Source organism: Urocampus carinirostris, chromosome 1, assembly GCF_059441175.1.
Source record: "Urocampus carinirostris isolate Australia breed hairy pipefish chromosome 1, RoL_Ucar_1.0, whole genome shotgun sequence".
NCBI lineage: Eukaryota > Metazoa > Chordata > Actinopteri > Syngnathiformes > Syngnathidae > Urocampus > Urocampus carinirostris.
Genome location: NC_142349.1, coordinates 18659981 through 18683885, shown reverse-complemented (window position 1 = coordinate 18683885; position 23905 = coordinate 18659981). Strand labels below are relative to the sequence as shown.

At 39.5% G+C, this 23905-nt stretch overlaps 2 protein-coding genes across 3 annotated transcripts in view; one reads left to right on the top strand and one right to left on the bottom strand.

Moving 5' to 3' along the window:
* The window catches only part of kdm8 (lysine (K)-specific demethylase 8), a 20248-nt gene extending 15304 nt beyond the window's left edge, over window positions 1–4944 (top strand). For both annotated transcript variants that reach the window (XM_088329581.1, XM_088329580.1), the window contains exon 9: window positions 4592–4944. The gene's annotated coding sequence lies outside the window, so the exon portion shown is untranslated. The remainder of the gene's footprint in view (window positions 1–4591) is intronic.
* LOC148373815 (UNC93-like protein MFSD11) lies at window positions 2432–23905 on the bottom strand. Its single transcript, XM_088329579.1, has 13 exons — window positions 23533–23905; window positions 21959–22014; window positions 21780–21887; window positions 20880–20959; window positions 16845–16941; window positions 15869–15927; window positions 15631–15778; window positions 12706–12755; window positions 8615–8680; window positions 8427–8552; window positions 6025–6199; window positions 5809–5944; window positions 2432–4733 (listed from the first exon to the last, which is right to left on the bottom strand). The coding sequence occupies exons 1-13, from the start codon at window positions 23620–23622 to the stop codon at window positions 4575–4577; spliced, it is 1350 nt and encodes a 449-aa protein (XP_088185705.1). The 5' UTR covers window positions 23623–23905; the 3' UTR covers window positions 2432–4574.

Sequence of the window (23905 nt, the reverse complement as noted above, 5' to 3'; positions counted from 1 at the left end):
AACTGAATAAATAGGGTCTAAGCAGAAAGGCAATTTTTCTTTCCTTCTGTGCGGCCCAGTACCAAACGACCCGCGGCCTGGTGGTTGCCGACCAATGTGTTGGCATACCTTCGTACGCCATCTTTTATCATTTATCATTGTAGAATACAAATGAAAAGTCAGAAGGAAAGTTGAAACCATGTTACTTTATGATAATGTGATCATTTCATTTTAGAAATATCAGTTAGGGTTTAGTCACCAGACCATACGTTCCTGACACATTTTATTTTGCTGACTTACTTCGCTTACTCCAGTGGTTTCCAACTCTTTGAGCCATGTGTCCAAAGGGCGGTCGGCTCGAGACCTCTCTATCACACAGTGCCCTCGGCTATTCTCTAAGTTTATGCCTGAGTGTGTAACTGACACTGACAGCCACACTTTTAGTACCGCTCCCTACCCAGCTAGCTGCTGCATCCTGCCTGCCAGAAGAGAGGGGCAAATCTAGTCGACCACCCTACAAAAGCTAAAAATGACAGATGGAAACAAAATGCAGCACAGTGTGGATTAGACAATGCCAGGAGTAATTTGTGTGGTGTACTACTGTGGCAACAGCACACATTTACATGAACACGTGAAAAAAAAAAAAAAATAATAAATAAAAAAACTCGCCTTCCGTATACCGAGTTCCAACCAAAAATATTAACCTGTTACTGTTCTTGAAAAACCTGTAAATTTGTTGTCATAGCATCTTGGTTTTTGTTTTGAACCCCTTGTAAAAGGAATGTTTCTATTTTTTATTTAATACTGTTTGGAGTCATTTAAGACAAATGATAGATTTTTAGTGCCTTAAATCTTTGTGCAGTGTTTATGGTAAATATGAACTCAGAGGGTAAGGGTTCAGTTATTCAACGATTATGAAATTTTCAAGCAGAACGTATCGGATGTATTCACTCGTATCGGATCATTACCAAAATTCTCAGTATCGCCCACCCCTAATGTGTACATCAACCACACTTTTGTATTTACCGCTAGAAAAATCACTCACTTAGACTGAGCAAAAAATGTTGGATAACGAAAAGGCCACTGATTTGTTCAGCGCCATTGAAATGTCAAGAAAGATTCTATTTAGCACTCGCAAAAAAATATGTAATAAAATAACACAAGGTTTGAAACCATTACAGCCTGAGCCTCGCGACAGTCTGTTTGATTGCTCAACTTGCTGGTAGTGTTTGATACCTCCTCGTGCAAATTGTTACCCTGAATAAATTCTAAAAACTAATCTTTCGGCTTTCTTTTCTTGAGTGCTTATTTTGTTATATGGTAGATTCTCATTCGCATTTTCTTTTTTCCGTTTTGGGGCATGTGATATAATTAGCTGTTGATGACGGAAATAAACAGTTTTTTCCTGCACCTTTCAATATCTTAGTCCACACCATTAGGTGAAGACAATGTAAGGCAGGGATGCTGTATCCCGCGGGTTTACTGTATTCAAACTGCGCGACATGTTAAATATTTTGTGCTGTCCAATTTATAGAAATGGTATCTGACTTAAAATTGGACACAGATGTCAATTGCCAAATGTGATACCAAGACTCAACCCAACAAAGCCCACTTCCTCTCTTTTACCCCTTTAGCAACATTCACCATAAGGGTAAGAAAGTCAAAATCTGCCTCAAGAAGTACTGTATACCTATGTGAGTGGCACAAGCCTTATTTCACCAGGTCAGGTCAGGAGCACCTTAGCTTCTCCCTACAACAGGGTACGTAACTCGAAAATCAGATCCGAAAAAAACAAAAGTGGATCTAAAAAATTTTTTTTTTTTTTAAATCTTAAATTAAAAAGTATATATAATAATAATAATAATAATGTCCTTGTATTGTCATTCTGTGTAACAATGTACACAGAACGAAATGTCGATTGCACCTGACCCGTTGTAGCGAGCCGATGCAGCCGCAGCCAACAGAGGGCGCCGCCGACCACTTTTTAAGTCTTAGGAATGACTCGGCCGGGGCGCGAACCACCGACCTCCCAGTCTCAAAGCGGGCGCCTTACCATCTAGGCTACTGAGCTGATATAAACCAAAGTGAAAAATGAAACAGTAGTTTATTATTATTATTACCAAAGTGAATCAGAATTAGAATTTACCTGAAACGACTAACACAATCACTTATAATTGAATGAATTGTTTTTTATTTTATTTCTCAAGATCACTAAAGACATTATGATATGAGTTTAATACTTTCAAATTTAAAACGTAAATAAATCAATAAACTGATATGAACCAATAGAATAGGACCAACGTAATGTGTAAACCTTTTGGAGCAACACAGAAAAAAAAGCAAAATTGGTCTTTTTGATTTACATTTATTGTAGTGTGTGTTTGCATATATATATATATATATATATATATATATATATATATATTATTTACACTAAAGAAACACCCTGCTATTTCTCCCACTTAGAAATCATGGTGGGGTCTGAAATTTTCATCGTAGGTGCATGTCCACTGTGAGAGAAAAATGCAGAATTCACAATGCATGATTTTTTTTAAAAACAATTTATATGGGTTATACAGCTACAAATAAGTATCTGGACACCTGTGTATCATCCAGAAATCTATCCCTGAAAGACCTGTTAGTCCGCCCATTAGAGGTCCACCTGCACTCCATGTATCATCATCCTGAATGAGATGCACCTGTTTGAGGTCGTTAGCGACATAAAGACACCTGTTCAACCCATACAATCAGTATATAATTAGCACGTTAATGAAAAGAGCAACACTGATTTGAAGTTGTTTTTATCTCTGCATTACAGAGTTAACGCTTCATGAAATACAAACTCAAAACTGTAAAATTTGTAATAAAACTGAACCTTTTTTTGTCTCAACATGTAAAAGGAAATGCAAGATAAACAGCTTTACTTTGAAATTTTTGAAATATTAAACCAAAGGTGCCTTAACTTCTACTTTCTCATAGGTAAAAATGGGGGATACAAGGCCCACTTTTTTTTGTACAATCTTCGTCAAATCTAGTAATTTCAAGATGTAGAATGAAATTAAAATTCAATTTTTTATTTATTTAAATCTTTTAGAAGGGAGGTAAGTTTTCATCAGATCAAGACTTTTGGATCCTCTGGTACAAATGATATATATAATGGTTTATTTCTCTGGTGTGATGACGAGATATGATTTATGATACTTGTTATGATAAGTGTTTTGGTTGTCAAGGCAACGGGACAAAAATAAGCTCTGGCCTTTTCCCGTCTGCCCTTTTCTTCCTTCAGTTTCGTCAATTGTTTATCAAAGCTTTTAAATTTCAACTTATTGCGAATATGATGAGCAGTGGAAAAAAGTGAAATGTCTATCCATTAATGTTTTGTTTCAATATGGTTAATTTTCACAGAAGAAATCCATTTTCTGAAATGCCTATGTAATCCAGTTGTGCATGATAAATATCGATGGCAAGAATCACCTTTAGTACATATTGCCTGCCGCTAAAGTATGGTTGGCAGGCCCTCAAATAAACCCTTGGCAGTTGTCCAATCAAACCTGTCCACTTCTAAAACAAGAAGAACAAAAGCAAACAAGTGGCCTTTTCCAGCCACTGTTTCTCCTGAGCTGCTTAGAACATGTGACACAGTTATATACCCATAGGGGAGAGGTAAGTTATTAAGTTTTAGTGCAAGCCTGACATGAAATTCAGATAGGGATGATTTTAAAATGTCAATCATTACGGTTGGGTCAGGCCGGGCTTCTTTCTTGTTGACTTTTCTTCGGGGGAACTAGTAGCGTGGCCCATGATGTGCAAGAAATCGAAAGAGTATCTTGTCACTAGTGATGTTTCTACGCTAAATCGCAGTGTGCCGAGGCGTTTCGAGGCCATGACTAGTTCTGGCCATGAGAGACCGCAAAAAAAAAAAGGCACCTCACCTACTGCACTAAACTCTTGCAACGTCAAACAAAGGACTCCTTTCTATCTCTCTAATCCACCTGTCATTGTTCATCTTTGTCTCTATTTCTCTTTTAAGGTGCCTCATTAGGCACTTAAAGACATACTGGTGCTGTGGTTAGGATTAGGGTCAAATTGTCGGACAGCCTTAAAATTTACCTGTCAACTCTTAAAAAAATATCTGTCAATGGTGGAAAATTGTCAGTTAATATAACATCTGCAGACACGGGAATGTAAAAGATCTAAATGTATATAAAGTCCTGTTAAAAATAGATTTTGTTACACAAGACAGGTTTCATTTTGTTATCATATATAAACTTTCTTCCTCCTGAGTCCTCACAAATAAAAATATGAAGTTTTCAATCAAGTCGTTTGTCTGGCTCGAGCTGGTTCTAGCTTTAATATACCAGCAGGCCCGGGTGGGGCTGGATTTTTATGAGGCCCGATCTTACTTCTGCCGTAGGGAGCGTCATAGGAGTAACAATGCTCAGCAGTGCAGTGTAATGTCTAGCCATTAAGTCAAAATGCAAATTACCCTTTTTTTTTTTGCTTAGTTTCAAGAATAAGAATTATCTTTTACAAAGTTATAAAAACCTTAGTGGCTTAAAGTTGATATCTGCACCTTTTTTCCCCCCTTCCTCTCGTTATTCCATGGGCTCAGTGGAGGAAGGGTCCATGTCTTGCAGGCGTTCGGCCACAAAGAAGCAGAGCGTGCCGCCGAAGCCCACCACCACCATTAGGAGGAGCTGCCACATGAGCGGCGCGGCGCCACTGTAGAAGAAGGCCACGGCTGCCAGAACCGACTTAACAACACAGGAGCGGAAAACAACAGGAGACACTTTTTAGATTGGAGAGGAATGAATGTCAGAAAAACGAGTACCATATTTTCCGGACTATCAGGCGCACCCAAAATCACCAAATTGGCCAGAAATTTGAACTGGATCCTAACTTCAGCGGCCCCAAACTAAATTGAATATGAGACCCCTGATATAAAAATTTCTTTGGCAATTCTCAGACTTGTCCTGGCCATGCTTGTGCTGAAGTTGTTTTTATGGAGCTAAACTGGAAATAATTGTTATTATTTTATCTCCGAGCAAAATGTACTCATGAAAAGAGCCATATATGGCTAACGAGCTATCGGAATGAAAAGGCTTTAGGTCCTATCTTATTATTACACTATTTCTAATCAAGCTACCAGATATGTTAGAGTACAGAAAATTTTATTTTACCTGTTCTCAGCTCAAACTAAGCATTTTAAGTGAATATGTGCGGCTATGTTATTTATACATTTAAGGACGACCAAACTACTTCCCACGATACTATTCCCTTCATTCATTTCTCATCATTCAGTCAGAATCTGGTGTGCTTCGTTAAGACTTTGAGAGTCTGCTTTAGCTTGGACCGGTTTGACGTCTGACAATATTTTTGCAGTCCGGCCGAATAATTATTCAAAAAAATAAAAAGTAACAATTTGGTACGTCACTAAAAATAGTGTGATGTTGAGACAAGACCAAATGCCTTTTTTACAAGTCATCTGTATTCCTAGTGATCTAGTGGATAGGATCCAGCGTACCCCATGCTGTGAGCCGGGTTCTTTTCCCTTTGCATCCAATGCTACATAATTGTGATCAGTGATGTATTTTGACTGATCAATCAATGTGCGACTACGACACTTTAATATTTAATATAACAGTAGTTTTGATTCCTTGCGCCCTTATAGATGAAAAAAATACTCAATGATCCCGTTTAGCTTTTCTAAAACGATAACACAGCAGGAGATAGTTAAACTTAGCGGTGAATGTGTCAAAACGGAAAAGCTCGTATCTGGCTCCGTCCTTTCGCTCAGAAAATGCTTTGAAATACTGCCAACGCGTTTACCTGTATGAATTTGAAGATGGCAAAGGCCGGCGTGCTTTGCTCAGCATAGATGCAGCCCAGAATACTGTAGAGCTGCGTGTTGAAGCAGCTGTCTCCCAAGCCCAAAAGGAAGCTGCACAGCAGGGCGATGGACACACTGCCAGGGCGTCACAACCCACCACATAAACACAACTGGCCCACTCAAAGGAAATTTCTTACACTTTATTTTCTACCTACCTTGGGGTAAGATAGGGGGTCTTGGTGGTGACCGAGCTGAAGACCACAGAGGCGTCGTCAGGGATGTTGAGGAAGATGAGATAGAAGGCCACAAAGTGCACCACCATCCCCAAGAAGACCACCGAGGTGCGTCTGAAGCGGTTGTTCTTGCACACTAAGCCGAACAAGCCTCCCCCTGATAAGTCAGGAACGTTTTCTATTGAGTCTGTGATCATTTGGGCAAGGGAACTTCAATGTTTGCTCTCCTTTAACAGAGACGGAGTTTTTAGAAATGGGATTTTTTTAAATCACACTCGACTTGTAGAACATGTCTTAGTATACAAATGTCATATAAATCTGGGCTTAAAACAAAATTCTATTCTATAGCTTCTGAATGACCTATATTTCATGTTGACGATATCTGGGTATTAATTGTTATTGCAACATCCATTGCAGCCTGGTCATCCATTACTTCATGTGTGGTCCCTTCTCAAGGTTTCCCTTTTTGAGTTTTTCCTTGCCCTCATGTAGGTTTTAGATCAGGGGATGGTGTAATAATAGTCTGTGGTTTAGCCCTTTTACACTCCTTTTGACTAAGGGCTATACAAATAAACATGACTTGAAAAATCACATTTTTAATGGTCATGAGATTTTCTCAATGTAGAGTTCATATGAGGTAATGTTATAAAAGGGGAAGAGAAAGCGAATAAGAGAAAAAAACAAGAGCTTTAACTTCCCAGGAAAAGAAATTCATCTACTTAAAGTTTGCCCTTTTCGCTACAAGTGCATCAAGTAAAGAACTGCATTCCTTTTAGTTATGAACAACATTTTTCTTCCCGTACCAGTACCGATAAAATCCTGCCTCAGAAGGCCGATTACTTTTTTTTACAGCATGAGCTATTTCGAGAAAAAAAAATACATAAAAGCTCAATATTCTTACGAAACCTTTTCCCCTCAAAACATTTTCTCCTTGGATCTACCCAATTCTCGGATATCACCCTTTTTGACTTAGAAACTGTTAATTTTTCTGAAAGTTGTAACATTGGAGACTAGAGCTTGACAATCAATCAACACTTTGTCAGTAATAGTAATAAATACTCTGATAATAATGAGGGCGGCACGGCGACCGAGTGATTAGCACAGTTCTGAGGTCATGAGAACAAATCCAGCTACCAGCATCCCTGTGCAGAGTTTGCATGTTCTTCCCGTGCTTGTGTGGCTTTCCTCCCGGCGCTCTGGTTTCCTCCCATATTCCCAAAAACATGCATGTCAGGTTAGTTGGCTGGTCCCAATTGCCCCTAGGTGTGAATGAGCGACTGAGTTGTCTGTCTCTATGTGCCCCACGACTGGCCGGCAACCAGTTCAGGGTGTCCCCTGCCCACTACTCAGAGATAGCTGGGATAGGCTCCAGCACCCCCGCAACCCTACTGAGGATGACTGGTGCAGGTAATGGATGGATTGATGATTATATTAATATTGTATTGATAGACGTAACGAAAAAATATATTTCGGTAGTGAATATGTCACTTGTAAATAGTATACAAGGGCGCCTTAGCTAGGAAAAATATATCACTCAATTTTACCGGGTGGCATTATGTTAGTTGAAGAAATTGGTAACCATAATTAATCCAAATAAATATCCAAATGCTGATTCGTAGAGGGGACATAACATTTGGTCAATTATAGCTATGGAAGTCTCTCATAGCCACACATGTGATGCGAATTTATGACAGCAGTGACTTACGGAAAAGTCGAGACAAGACAAAGTTCTGCTACTCCACAGTACTTTAGAAAAATCCAAATAACATATTAAGGAATATAATTGTTTGAACTATTTCTAGCAAATGGAATAGGTTGATTTGCTAAAATACCGTGACTCAGAATGGCCAGTTATTGGGTCTTTTCCTTTTGCTGTGGGGCAGCTAACTGATGCCAAATGTTGCTGTCACAGGTCCCATGACTATTGGCCTGATAACTATCGTGCATCTCTAATTGCTTTAGTCAATTTTGAACTTCCTTAGGGTTATGTCTGTAAGTAGATTGGACATAGAATGCAGGTCAACAGGGCTCATCGACTTTAATTGTGACACTTCCTTAATGGGACATTGTAATATTTGACAACTAGATGTCCCTGTACTGTGCAGCGCAACTAAAAACGAGTGTTACAAAGCACGAGGAAGATTACAAACTACGGGGTATCAAAGTGACCAAACATCATCTTTCTTTTCTTGACCAGCCTTTCTCAAGGTTTTTAGTTTTGGGGGTACCTGTTGCATGGCAACCGTGACATCCAATGCGCTAAATAATACACAATGTTCCTTTAAATGTTTTCATGCCAGTCTGGCAAACAACTTCCTAATGTGATCTATATACTTAGCAGAAAAAATATAAATGTAAAAAAGGTCAAAGCTGAGTGACCCCACCTATGACTTCCCCCACGCCGACCACCATTCCTGAGACCCCGATGAGGCCTTTAGCGGCCGGTCCAAATTCCGCCGTGGCTCCCAGGCACGTCCCGTAAACACCGCTGTAGAAAGACAGCTCCAGGCCTGGAAGGCACCACAAGAATGCTGAGGGGGGCGCCACCGAGTAACCTGATGGTGCCGCTTACCGCTATACGCCATGCAAGGAATCAGGAGGAGGATTGTCCTGGTCCGTAAAATCTGCAGCATGGTCTCTACGGAGAAAACAATCTTGTCACTCCGGATATCAAAATTCATAATACAAATCGGGTTACAATGGCAATATTAAAATTGTCTTATTGCATAACTGTCAAACAGTACATTTTAACTGTACAAAGTACTGTTTCTGGGTACCATCTGGTATGCACAGAATATTAAGAAAAGGCAAATCAAACTAGTTTGCCACGGTAGCATTATCATTTTTTTTTTGTTGCTGACCAGTGACGCGAACGAAACGGCTCTCTAAAGTGAATGACAGGCGTTGGCTCCCCATCAAAAAGGAGCCTTGCTCCATGGGCGTAACCAGTCCATTTTTTAGGGGGTGCTTGGGCACCCCCTAAATTATAGCAGTTTTAAAATTCTGTTTTCCTTAATAGAGACCAGAATATGCTTAAATATGATAAGAAAAGACCAAATAAAATATACAAAAGTTAAACAACGCAGCGTCTGAAATATTGAAATGGTTCCGTTCATTTGTTTCATAATGTAGGTACTACGGTTCATTTAGTTCTCTATGTCTCTCTCTCTCAACATTTCCTCTTGATTGATCCAAATGGTACTACAAGCACGCCCCCTAAACAGTCCAACTACACTATGTCACAACAAATTTCAAAACAGTCTGATTTGCATTGAATTAATGTCCTGAGTGACGCATAAATTACGCGACTCAACGGGTCAATGATAAAATCCGTTGCCAAAGCATTTCATATTCGATTGAATCTATTTGCTGTTGCAGCCCTAGCTGTAACCCCTCTTATTTCAGATGTCTTGGCATCAACTAGTGTTGCTGAATCCACTTAAATCCGTAGAACAGCAAAAGCTCACATGGTGTAGAAAAGCCGATGGGTGCGGATGAGAAAATATCCAGTTGGGAATTGGCTCCACAATCGTGAACACAATCTGTGTGCTGTTCATTATATTGTTAAACTGACCCTATGAAACCTTTTGAAAGGCATCCTTACGCTACAAAATATAGAATCCAATCCAATTAGCAGACAATTTTACTTATTTACATGAATTATTCTAGGTTTATGACATTCAACTTGTTATTCAAGCAAAATAACACTATAAAAATGGGCAAAAAAATGTGTCATCTAACAAACCGTATATCATTATTACTCTTGTCAAGCATTTTTTCCCAATTTCGTTCCTGGCAGATCTGATAATTAACACATTCAAATTTGGAGTAATTAAATATAAAACCTCACATAATTTTCATCTCTTAAAGCATTTCTGATGTAAAAAAAAAGGGCAATCTGAGGTTTTCTTTTTCTTGTAACAATCTGAAACACATCGTAAAAAAATACAGTAATAAATGATACAAATGAAAAAAATTTAAACAGCTTTGTTGGCTTATTTTATATCAGGGGATGTTTGATAAAAGTCTGTAGTTTGCAATAGCCGACTGTGTTGTATGGTGCAGAGACTTGGAGCCTGAACGCAGATTTAAGAAGGAAGTTGAATGTTTTTGAGATGAAGTGTTTGAGGACTATGTTAGGAGTGACAAGATTGGATAGACTGAGAAATGAAATTGTGAGAGACAGAACTGGAGTAGTCTTGGAACTGAGCAAGCGTGTTGATAAGAGAGTACTCGGTTGGTTTGGACACATGGAGAGGATGGATGAGGAGCGAATGTTGAAGGGGATCTACAGAGCAGAAGTCAATGGAAGGAGACCAAAAGGAAGGCCGCGATTGACGTGGATTGGATGGTGTTATGAGTGCAAAGAGGTCTAAATATAATGGAAGCTAGAGCTCTTGTTGGTGATAGAAAGGAGTGGAGAGGTGTTGTGAAAGGATAGTGGGATTGTGGACGCGTTCTTAAGGATGGGCTGGGCACCCGTATGATGCGGCAGGGGTAAACCAGTGAAAGCTGTCGGGCCCTGCTGTTGGACAAAAGAGTGTGTTGTGTCACCCTGACCCGAGTGACATGGCCGCTTTCTGGTGTCCCATTTCATCTGGAGGGACGAAAGCATGACCAACTTGGGTGCTGAGGTTCCTAACTTGTTTGGGTGTTTGGGCAATTGGGTTGGCCATGGTCCAAAAAATGTTGTGTGTTTTTTTTTTGTTATTTATTTCCCTTTTATTTTCTTTGTTATTGTATGTGTGTGTCTTGCTGTCGGTCACCCCTCTTGAGGGATATGACCAAGGTAGATAGATAGATAGATAGATAGATAGATAGATAGATAGATAGATAGATAGATAGATAGATAGATAGATAGATAGATAGATAGATAGATAGATAGATAGATAGATAGATAGATAGATAGATAGATAGATAGATAGATAGATAGATAGATAGTTTGCAATAGTCTGTGGTCTGTGCAGCCCTTTGAGACTCTTTGTGATTAAGGGCTATACAAATAAACATGACTTGACTTAACAAATATTAGACATAACTACTAACTGCTAGATAAGATAATTTGGGGGGTTAACACAATGATTTTCATAATGTTTTTTAAAAGGGAAAATATCTTGAAACAAGAAAAAAAGTACTTAGAGTAAGCAACATTTATTTTGCCTACGGGGTAAGATTTTTTTTTCTCTTTTGCAGTGTAGCGTATCAGCATTAAAGATACATTGCAAGGGTTGTCGTTTTTTTTAATCTCGTGACTGCAGACCTATCTTTTAGTGCAGCCTGTGTCACTCTGGAGTGCTTGATCCAAAATGCCTTTAAGTGACAAAAGTGATTAAAAAGTTAGAGTCCGATTTTTTTGTATTGCTATGGGCATTGGTAGAACATGCAACTTTCCACTTACTAAAAAGGACATTGTGTATTATTCAGCGCCTCCTAACGGTAAAATAATGTTTTATTTAAAAAAAAAAAAAAATATATATATATATATATATATATCTTAATTTGAATACAGACGCTGCCCTACTTTCGAACGAGATACCTTCTGGACGATCATTAGAAGTTGAATTTGTTCGGAAGTATCTTCAGTTCTATATTTTGTATGAAATGTATGTTTAAGGCTTGTACAAGTAACCTGTATTGTTTTGTACAAAAAAGAAAACATTTTATCAAATAATATACTCTATAAAGATAATAAAAATTGAGTTTAACTTACTTTTGGAAGATGTGCTTCAAGAGGTCCTCTTTCGTGGTAAAAAGTGGCAGAAAAAAGTGTTCTGACCATTTTCTCAACCGCATCAAGCTATCTTATTCCACTTTTGTTTAAAAAAAAAAAACGGCTCGCGTCTTCTTTACACTTTACACCAACCATATTGAATGGATGCTCAAGATATTAAACAATAAAAATGTCGAAGGAGATACAGTACAGTATGTTTACACACGGACTAGGAGGAGGAAGCGGATTTTTTTACTTCTAGGTGAACGCTGGGTAACCTCTCACTGCTCCACACGCCGGTAGCGGCGGAAAGAAGCACTACAGTACGGTCCTGTACTCAAAAAAAGGTGCACACAATACAAATTCTAACTTACAGCTATGTACGTATATTTTTCGACATCCCGAAAAAAATGATGGTATCTACCGTTTTACGTAAGTCGAATGGTCGTAAGTAGGGGAGCGTCTGTAATAAGAAAAAAACACAGGTACTATGATATAAACATGCATTTATTTAATACTAATAGGTTGAGAAAATTGTATTTTATTTATAATATGATGAGGCTCACCTAGAGGGAGCTTACATGATTGTCCACCATTTTGCTGCCAAGGGTACACCCAAAAACCTTGTTAAAGGCTGGGCAAAGAATTTCAACAAAAAATTGTGCAATTTGGCCACTTTAAATCTGCGTAGTTTGTATTCTTCCTTGTGCTTCCTAGAGTTCATTTTCTATCACAATTCATCTAGTGATCAAATACTCTGTCTTTTCAGGTAACAGGAAGACACGAGCGATTAAAAAGTCAGTTTTTTTGACTGCCCTGCTCCATATTGTGGCTCTCCTTAAAAAGATTCTCTTTTTTCAAAGAGGATGGGGAACAGTTTTTAGTTTACGCCCAATTTCTTGTTTTTTTACATAAAAATGACGATATTGATGGATTCAAGAGATGCAACTTACTTAAGTCCGTCTTCACCTCCTGGATGGCTGTGTTGGTTTTGTGCTTGTACCTAAAAGCAACACAAAATGCCTTTAAGTATAACAGAAATGCAAATATTTCAAATCAAGAACAATTGTCTGATTTTAATTACTTTGAATTTATCGATAAGTTACACACGCAGTGCTGTGTTCATGTGTTGGCGTGTGTTTGGGAATTCACAATTTTTGGGGGAAAGTGTTTCATTTGAGTTTCATTTATAGAACCATTTTATTTTGTTTACTTTTAAAAAATATTCAGTTAAACACCAAGACATTAATCGGCTCTGAGGTGGGGATCATAAGGTGAAATTGCCGTACGGTGGGGGATAAAAACCTATAAATTTTCACTAATGCAATTCACACCCCGGTAAAAAACAATAGAATTGAACATATTAAACATTAGTCACAAAATAGTATTAAGTAAGTACCGCTAATATGGAATGTATGTGAAAATGACATGTTGAATAAACACACGTAAAAAACAAATAATACATTCTATTTGACTTTAGTGTACGGCTCCACGATTTTGGGAAAAACCCCAATTGCGATTTTTCAGACCCGTATTGCAGTTTCAATGCGATTTTTGATTCAAAAAGGAAAGAGCAGTTTCTGTGATAGTTTTGCTTTGTTGTGGGTACTTAACCCTTGGATACTTGACCTACGAGTACATATTCTCTTCCATGAGTGGGGTCGAAAATTAGTGGGGAAAAAATACAAATAATAATGGCATTAGCTCAGGAGGTAGAGTGCTCGTCTTGGGATCAAGAGATCGCAGGTTCGAATCCCGGCTCCTCCATGTTACATGTCGAAGTGTCCTTGGGTAAGACACTGAACCCCTCACGCCCCCAATAAGCAGGTTGGCGCCTTGCATGGCTGCATGGCCGCGATTGGTGTGTGAATGGGTAAATGTGAAGCACATTGTAAAGCGCTTTGGGAAGTCTTTACTTGAAAAGCGCTATATAAATGCAGATCATTTCATTATTTCAGTTGAGGAAAAAAGTTCAGACTGTTAATCCCAAAACCACGCAGATAATCCAAACGGTTCAATTAACTTTGGAGACGTCTTAGATTAAGTGTTTAGGTGAATTTTACAAGCTTACTAAAATGTTAATGTTAGGTAAATAACGCCCTCCTTTGGTGAGGTTTGTTAAGGTTGCTGTCTATAAATCCCCCCAAAAAAAAACAGTGTAATGCGATGACACAATCATACTACGTCACATCGCAATGTCGATTCGATTTTTTTTAACCGTGCAGCCGTACTTTGGTGTGATGTGACTGTGATGTTAGCTGGTACAGTAAAGTTAATGGGTGGATGCAAAAGGGAAGGAAAATAGGCTGGATTGAAATTAAAACTGATTTTTAAACTTCCACTAGCGAAGATTTTCATGCCTTTAAAAATACTTTGTTACTTTAATGGCCTTCTTACTCTTAATAATGATTCTGATAGCCGATTAGTGACAGCCATATTCCTGAGCAAGGCTAACGATGCATGTCCCTCTTCATATTTCTTTTTGATCTCAAGCCTTTTCCCTGTTATTATCTTATTTCTTTTCCATTTACCATCACTGCATGTCTTGGGACCCATAGCTAAAAAGATTAAAGTTTATTACACTAGATTCTGAACTGTACCAAGAGAGACAAATGGAACATAATGGAAGTGAGTTCAGACGTATTAAAGATACTGTGACGTAAACCAATAGCAGACCATCCTCTTATATGACATAGACCAATAGCAGAAAGGTATCTTAGAGATGCATGAGGCACGAGAACAGCACAGTCACATGCACTAACACCATAAAAGTTTGAATTTTGTACGTTTTTAGCTATGCAAAATAATTTGTTGTTGATCACGTATGGTGGGGAAAGTGTAACCAGGGGCTGAAAAAGCATTGTATTCTACATGGGGACATGAAAATATTGTAAGGTAGGTATGCTGTAACCCCAAGTTTGACGGTATTTTTAATGTCTAAAGCATGAGTCTTCAACGTCATGCCCACTGGCACCAGGAAGCCCCCAAAGACAAACAAGGCAGCCCCAGTCTTGTTCTGAAAATATATCATGAATATATCATATGAATGTTATTTTCTAGAAAATGTCCTTTCTAACTGGCATGATGTTTAGTGACCGAGCCCATCCTAACCTCTTATAATTACAACATAGTCATACCATAGTAACAACATGGTAATAACATGTTTTTTAGCAATGCATATCAAACTGGTAGCCCATCACAATAATCAGGAACAAAAAGTAGCGTCAGCTTTAAAAAAAACTTGGTGACCCCTGATCTTAAGTGTTTGTCAAAAGCAAAGTAGAAAAAAGGCCACAAAGTCAAAAATTACAAATTCACAAAATGACCGACATTAATTCGTTGTACGGCATTAACGGTAAAAAAAGTGAATTGTTTTTCCAACATTATTTCAGAACAAAATAGTTTTTCTACAGTGAGTTAGGATCTAGTATCCGTGTTCTCACATGCTGCTGCTGGTCAATGTCGGAGTCCGACTCGTCGCCTAAGTTAGGATGACGCTTTCACATAAAAAAACTACAGTGATCAGATAAGGAAGCTGCTGCATCTGAGTCACATTGGAAGGCTTCTCCTACTAATGGTAACCATGGGAACCAGTACTATCTGTTTCATGAGGGAGAGCAAACCCCAGTCTAAAAATACACATCCTGGTGAGAAATGGGCGCCGCCAGGCCCAAGACACACTCCAGAAAGAGGTGCGCCGACGACCCAGGCGGTTAAGGGATTTGTGAACCATGATCTCGTAATATTTTTAAAGACAAAAAATAATAAGAATGATTTTCTTCTTATCTTTTTTGAAAAGCTGATTACAATTGATAAACACAAAATGCTATTTTTCTTTTGTACTTCGATTAATTTTATTTAAATTGCTTTCTACTTACACCATATGGTTCGAAAGCAACGACTGTCCTTCCTCCTCCGAGAGCATCTCCTCTTCAGGTAGTTGAGTCCTCCTGAGTACCAAAAAGCACAGGGTGCCCACGATGGAGGCCACCAGCAAGAAGAGGAAGATGTTTTTCCTGCTGCTGTCTGACAACGGGAAAATTCAAAGACAGAGACAGTTCACGATCAATTTACCTTCGAAATAATGATTCTCTATTCAATCCATTACAGTACTACCTGGTATTTCTGTTCTTCCATTCCAGTCCAGATAAATGTATAAATTTCCAAACAACATACTGAAAAAAATGGATAACAAAAAGATCATTTATGAATGAAAATAGCACGGCGTGTTTCTAAAGATATTACAAAAAAGACTACATTTCATACATATTCATGCAAACTACCTCAGGCTACAGTATCTTGAATGCAATTATTTTACATCTTAAAAGGTTGAACATATTTTAAGACTCATTTTGAGTGTTTATTAAAGTTACAGCGTGTATTACTTGACCACTAAATGTCATTGTAAGATGTAGTGATACTCAAAATGAGTGCGCCATAGCATACAAAAGCAACACACTATAGAGACTTAAAGTGAAGGATCATTGTGCTTAATAGGGTGCACAATGATGTCAGCTCCCTTTGCGTGAGGCTCATGTCAAATAAATTCTTATTTCCCAACCTGTACAATTTTTTTTTAATTCATGTTTGTATGATAGTTTATGTAGTTGTGCTAGTTATTCAAATCAATATTTTTGGAGTGAAGTTTTTCTAACATTGGAAATAATACACAATGTCCCCTTAAGGCTAATTTTTAGGGATTATAAGGTTCAATGCTCGACTTAATAATGTTCCACCAAAACATCGATGACTCGAATGACTTTTTTTGCCTAAACAAGCATCATACCACTACTACTGTTACATATTAGACTCAGTCATCTTCTTTTGTTACTGTGAGAAGCACAAGAGAAAAACGGCTGCATTTTGTCAAACAATGACTCGCACTTTTAAACCTTATACTTTGTAAGCAATTGGCACCTCTGGTTAGTGGGTCCATTTTGACCTGGGGTCTTACTCAGTCCTAACCACCAAAAAGTATCGCTCAATATAGTCAATATTATATGCTGACAAATGTTATATGTATCAATAACCATATATTGTCATTGCAATGTGATTTTATGGCCAATGACTTCACGCGCCTCTCTTCCAGTACCTGCACTGCAGCAGAGCCCAGAACATGCCAGTGTTCCTGTTGATTGTGGAAGCATCAGAATTCTCCACAAGAAATTGACTTTGAGCAGTCCACAACACTGCGAGAGAGGAGAAGTTTAAAAAAATGGACAACTGGAGACTTTGTGTGGGTCATGTGAGTGGAGAAATGCATGGGGGAGGAGGAGTGCAGCAGACAGCAGTTAAGTGGCTGCATCAAGTGTGACATTATTTTTTGTGCTGTTAAGTAACATGTGTAATCCCAGGACAGGGCCGGGGGACATCGCCATGACACACTAAACCCTTTCACCCTCTCCAAAGATTGACATCAGCATTGTTAAAAGTTTGTAATAGAAATATGTGGTTTACTGTGTAGGTGATGTTAAATAATCTGTGAATGTAGGAAACTTTAGGAATGCACATCATTCACACAGCGTGGTGTTTAACATGTAATGTACACGATTCCACAAGAAAAGTGGTTTACGCCCCAAAATCCTAAACGAATATGACAAGATGATGAGCAGAGAAACCGATCACTCCACATCCAATTTTGGTGGACGACTTTGACTGATAAAATGAATGAAACGCCGCAACACTGGACCAGGAATTATTCAAAAATAAAATAGTATTACAAAGAAATCGTTTAGATAGATAGATAGATAGATAGATAGATACTTTATTTATTATTTTAATGCGGAAATACTTAATCACATGTAGATGTCCTAGGGTTAATCAGGAATAGTTTGTTTATTCTTTACATAATAAATAGATTTGATCATTTAATCCCCTATTTAATTAACAATTGAAACATTGAATTCATGACACGTGTAATTAATCATTTATAGTGTATTTACTTCTTTTGTTCAGTTTTTGTCAAGAGACGGACGTGGTGGCGTGGAAGGTGACCGGACCAGAACGTAGGCAGGAGGCATGAAGGGAGAACTCAAATGCGTTGACGATCCATAGGTTTTATTTAATAAAATAAAAGTCGCCCAAAACAGAACAATACAGAGTTCCTCCGGCACGAACTCAACAGGACAAGGCATAACAGACTAAAACAGGACAAGGCATAACAGAACGGGATTGTGAATAATGAGTAATGAACCAGCCCCCGCCAAACCCAAAATCCAGCCTTAAAAAGCAGAACAGCAATCAGCTGATCTGCTTCAGCTTGAGTTCGGGGCGTGGCATACTGGTCGTCATGGCGACCGTGACAGAGCCCCCCTCTTAAGGGACAGCTCCCGAGGTCCCAAAAAAGAAAAAATTACTACCTCGCGCCCCGGAATGTTGACGATCGCGATTGGGGCAACCCTGCTCCCTCCTCCGAACACGCAGGAACGGGGAGAGGCAGGCGCCATCTGCGTCGGGCGGATCGGAATCGGCGCTCGGCAGGGGGGGTCTGGTGGCCAACTGGACAGGGGATGACAGACAGGCAGAACCGACGAGAACAGGACAGATAAACAGGACAGGCAAAATCAGGACAGATAAACAGGACAGGCCTCTACAGAAGAGTCGCACTCAGGACAGGCCTCTACAGAAGAGTCGCACTCAGGACAGGCCTCTACAGAAGAGTCGCACTCAGGACAGGCCTCTACAGAAGAGTCGCACTCAGGACAGGCCTCTACAGAAGAGTCGCACTCAGGACAGGCCTCTACAGAAGAGTCGCACTCAGGACAGGCCTCTACAGAAGAGTCGCACTCAGGACAGGCCGATGCAGAAGAGTCGCACTCAGGTCAGGCCGATGCAGAAGAGTCGCACTCAGGTCAGGCCGATGCAGAAGAGTCGCACTCAGGTCAGGCCGATGCAGAAGAGTCGCACTCAGGTCAGGCCGATGCAGAAGAGTCGCACTCAGGTCAGGCCGATGCAGAAGAGTCGCACTCAGGACAGGCCGATGCAGAAGAGTCGCACTCAGGACAGGCCGATGCAGAAGAGTCGCACTCAGGACAGGCCGATGCAGAAGAGTCAGACTCAGCTGGGGTTCAGATGCAGAAGAGTCAGACTCAGCTGGGGTTCAGATGCAGAAGAGTCAGACTCAGGGGGGAACAGATTCAGAAGAGTCAGACTCAGGGGGGAACAGATTCAGAAGAGTCAGACTCAGGGGGGAACAGATTCAGAAGAGTCAGACTCAGGGGGGAACAGATTCAGAAGAGTCAGACTCAGGGGGGATCAGATTCAGAAGAGTCAGACTCAGGGGGGATCAGATTCAGAAGAGTCAGACTCAGGGGGGAACAGATTCAGAACAGACAAGACAGGACAGGAAAGACTGAACAAAATCAGTACAGGGAGACTCAAGGCAGGCATGGGAGTCGAACAGGCAGGCATGGGAGTCGAACAGGCAGGCATGGGAGTCGAACAGGCAGGCTTGGGAGTCGAACAGGCAGGCTTGGGAGTCGAACAGGCAGGCTTGGGAGTCGAACAGGCAGGCTTGGGAGTCGAACAGGCAGGCTTGGGAGTCGAACAGGCAGGCTTGGGAGTCGAACAGGCAGGCTTGGGAGTCGAACAGGCAGGCTTGGGAGTCGAACAGGCAGGCTTGGGAGTCGAACAGGCAGGCTTGGGAGTCGAACAGGCAGGCTTGGGAGTCGAACAGGCAGGCTTGGGAGTCGAACAGGCAGGCTTGGGAGTCGAACAGGCAGGCTTGGGAGTCGAACAGGCAGGCTTGGGAGTCGAACAGGCAGGCTTGGGAGTCGGAGTCGGCCCGACGGGCAGCGGAGTCGGAGTTGGCCCGACGGGCAGCGGAGTCGGAGTTGGCCCGACGGGCAGCGGAGTCGGAGTCGGACTTGCACGCAGGGGAGAGGGAATAGCAGGCAATCGGCACGGGAGTCGGGCAGGCAGGCGTCAATTCTTCCTGGGACCCCATTCGAGGCACAGCAAGGGCCACGACGGGCGGGGCCGTGGTTCGAACGGGCAGGGAAGGCCAACTCAGTAGGCGCCTGCCAAACTGCGCACTCCAGCTCTCCCCAAGTCGCGCTGGGATCGTTCGCTGAGTTCTATTTGTTGGCTGGTTCATTCTGTCAAGAGACGGACGTGGTGGCGTGGAAGGTGACCGGACCAGAACGTAGGCAGGAGGCATGAAGGGAGAACTCAAATGCGTTGACGATCCATAGGTTTTATTTAATAAAATAAAAGTCGCCCAAAACAGAACAATACAGAGTTCCTCCGGCACGAACTCAACAGGACAAGGCATAACAGACTAAAACAGGACAAGGCATAACAGAACGGGATTGTGAATAATGAGTAATGAACCAGCCCCCGCCAAACCCAAAATCCAGCCTTAAAAAGCAGAACAGCAATCAGCTGATCTGCTTCAGCTTGAGTTCGGGGCGTGGCATACTGGTCGTCATGGCGACCGTGACAGTTTTGGAAATGTTGTCACTCCATATTATTTTAAACACAGTACAGTGCAAAAATAAAATGACCGTTTTTTTTAGAAAGCTGATGGAAAAATAAAGGTGTGACAATTAAGTAACCTGTACTTTAAATTATAAGAAAAAACAAGCAAAAAATAAAATAGAAGTTCGTGTCTTGAGAAAAAATGTATTTGAGCAGTATTAAATACAATGAAATAAACTATTAAAGTATATAAACACATTTAATATGTTTTAAAATTAAAAATAATATTAAGTTAAAAACAAATAGTAAATCACCTGACCTGGAGATTTTTCATTTATAGAATTAAACTACAATATAAGTAATTTACAAACAAGAGTTTTCCAGTCTTCACAATAAGAGTCAAAGTTTATTTTGATTTAAATTCAACAAGAAAAAAAGACCAAAAATAAGAAATACCAATAGAAATAAGAAAAAAAATGAAATTAGAATTTTAAATACTTTTTGGTACCAAACAATAGAGAAACCCACCAATATTTGTTAAAAAATAATTAAGAAAAAAATTCACTAGGGTGTAAAAAAGGAAAATCAAACATTTGTAGTGTAGTGTAAAGACTTACTGAGGATTTCTTTAAAGAACTTTTAAAGAGATACATTCATCAATATAGATAAAAAATATACATATTCCGACCAGGGTTTGGGAATGACTTACTGGCAGCGCCGAACCCAATCAGCAAGGACATCACGTAAAAAGACCATGTCGACGGCTCAATGAAGACGGCGATGTAGCCACTGGATGCGTAAAATGACATAGTGATCAATGAAAAGTCCATCAAATATCAACTGCAGTGTTGGGAATAAGGCATTACAAATGTATGAGGTCCTGGAACGCAATTTGTTGGCAACATTGACTGTAACGTGTGATTGATAAAGGTGTGTAATGTAATTATCGTTACAAAATGGTGCGTTACTCTCCTTTTTAAAAGTAGACTATTAATCACAATGTCTACTGTACTTCATTGATTTCTCCTTTGTTCATAACGTTACATTTAGTTCTTACTCCGCCAGCAACACAACGCTGGATACAATTGATGATCAAGGCCTGCGCGTTTATAACTACCTACAAAATACACCTGAATTCAATTAGAGTGGCACCGTCTCAATGACGTGTTATTTCTCCCAACTGATATTCTGATACCCTTCCTATCGTATGCACTGGCATCCAAGCCATATTTAATACTGAAAACGGGGACATTGAACAGAAATGGAAATCATTGAGTGGTTTGAAGACAACAGACAAAATTGATATGGAATGTCTCACAAGCAAGGAAATATGAAGGGTTCGACGCTCCCACGAGTTGGTGTAGACGTTTTATCCTATTTCTCTTACATGTGGCTTTTTTTAAGCAGTTTTACGGGTTCAGCTTAAACATGAGTTTAATCTGTAACTAAATAGTTACTTTAAGAGTAACATGCTACTTTTGAGTATCAGTTATCCGGGAGTTGACTCAATTACTTTTTAAATTAAGTAAATCCTAACTGTAATGAATTCCTTTCTTTTTTTCAGCAACGCGCCCAACACTGCTGAAATGCCACCCCCGTGAAGTGGTACCTGTAAAGAAGCCCGCTCAAAAACATGGTCATCTTTGGTCCTAGCACGGACACTATGGCGGGTGCCAGCAAATTGGAAAAGGAGAAGACTCCATAGATGATGCCCAGACTAGAAAAAAAATGAGCTGTGATTAGTACAAAAATGTTGACATAAAATATGCAATTAAGCATTTTTGATACCTGTGGTATCCAGTTCCTATAAAGGTGTCATTTCGCAGACTTTTCATCACCGTTTGCTAAAATCAAAGAGAAAAGAAGGAGGGAATCAAATTATATTGAGTGTTGAATATAATCATTTAACTTCTGAAGCAAAACTGGAAACACGAGACGCACATGACACTGGTCGTTTTCCCCTCTGTTTAAACACTAAGTATATCTGCATGCATACAAGTTATAACTATTCGTAATCATCATGACTAAACATACTTGCTTTATTAGCCTTCGATACATTACATTTGGAAAGACATTTTAGGCACTTAAAATTGGTTGAAAAATAAAGTAAAGGTAAAACAAACCCACGGAAACAGAGCAATCGTAAAACATTATTCCACAATATTCAATTTCGGTAATTACGGTCAAAAACAGAATTTAAAAAATACCGCGAACCAAATAAGCCCTTTTTTTAACCCACCCGTGGTCCTCATTTTAAGGACCGTCATTGTACTTTTTTATAGAGCTTACAAGGAAAATTTTATTAAACATTTCTTTTTTTTCTACTGGTGGAACCAATCTAGGAAAAGTAATAAAATTGGAATTCAAATAAAACATCATTTAGAGTGGTTGTTCTTCACTGGTGCGACTTCAGGAAACACCATCGCACCCAAAGTACAAACCACGATCCAAATCAAGGGAAAAAATCCACTTCTGAAATGTATTGCATGACAGAATTGTGCAGTTTGAACCAGAGATAGTGTATTATGTTCAAAATAATAATAATAATAATAACAATAATAATAACATAAATAATAATAATAATAAATGACGAGCAAAACCGAAACAACTTCAAGTACCACATATAATAGCAATACAGCCAATGTCGCAATCCAACCAATGTCGCATACAAGCAGCCCCCTAAAACTGCTTCAAAAAAGCCACATACTAAAAGAAATTCAAGATATTGATCAAATGAGTACCTAAACAATAAGTATTAAACCATATCGGTAATAAGGATTAATACATTGGTTAAAAGCTAAGAAATATAACATTTTTACGCCATTTACTGTAATTTCCAGCAGTGCTTCAATAGCAATGGTTTCCTTCTTTGACCCGATTGTTTTTCCATTTTAACGCCCCCTTATCACTAACATTCTTTGGCCCACCATTATGGGCAGAAAAATGAAATACAACCAACAAAATCATTAAAAACCGAAATGCGGTCCATGAGATCGAGTATCATCGCCATCTACTCTCAACTAGTATAATTGCCTGGTTTTTTTTCTTACCATTTTTTTTTGCTAGGGCAAATCCTCGTGACCCACTGAAAATTGGTCAGCGACTTACTTTTGGGTCCTCACCCACCAGTTGAGAAACACTGATTGATTTTTTCCCCCTTCAGGGTTTTTACACAGTTCTGGGTCATTTTGACTCAGACAATGGGAGGGTTAAATATGTCATAACATAGAACGAAATAATAATAACAATAACAATAATAAGAATAATGGTGATAATAGTAATAATAATACTGATATGCTTTAAAGAGCGGATTTTCCTTTTCTTTATAAAAAATACACTAATAAAAGAAGAAAAACGTTTACTTCTACATTCCCGCAGGTGGTGAAGGCGGTGAAGATAAATAAGAATCCCAAACCCAAAACCACGACATTAAAAGTTCTCCAATCTGCCATTGCGCTTCTTTCGCTTTCAGTATCTTCTTCCTCGTCGTCGTCTTTTCTACATATTTCGCGAACGTCGCTCCCCAAACTCCACTGGATAAACTCTTGAAAGGCGCTAAAAAGTCATATCGTGTTGATAAAAAGAAAAACTAGTAGGCGGCGATAACAGCAGCATTGGGAGTTTTCTTGTCGGTATGTCACGAAAGGCGTGCTTGTCAACTTGTGACTTGAATTAAGTGAGTGTTTTTTCCCCCTGCTTCTGTTTTTCCTTTGGATGACTTTTCGCTCCGCGGTG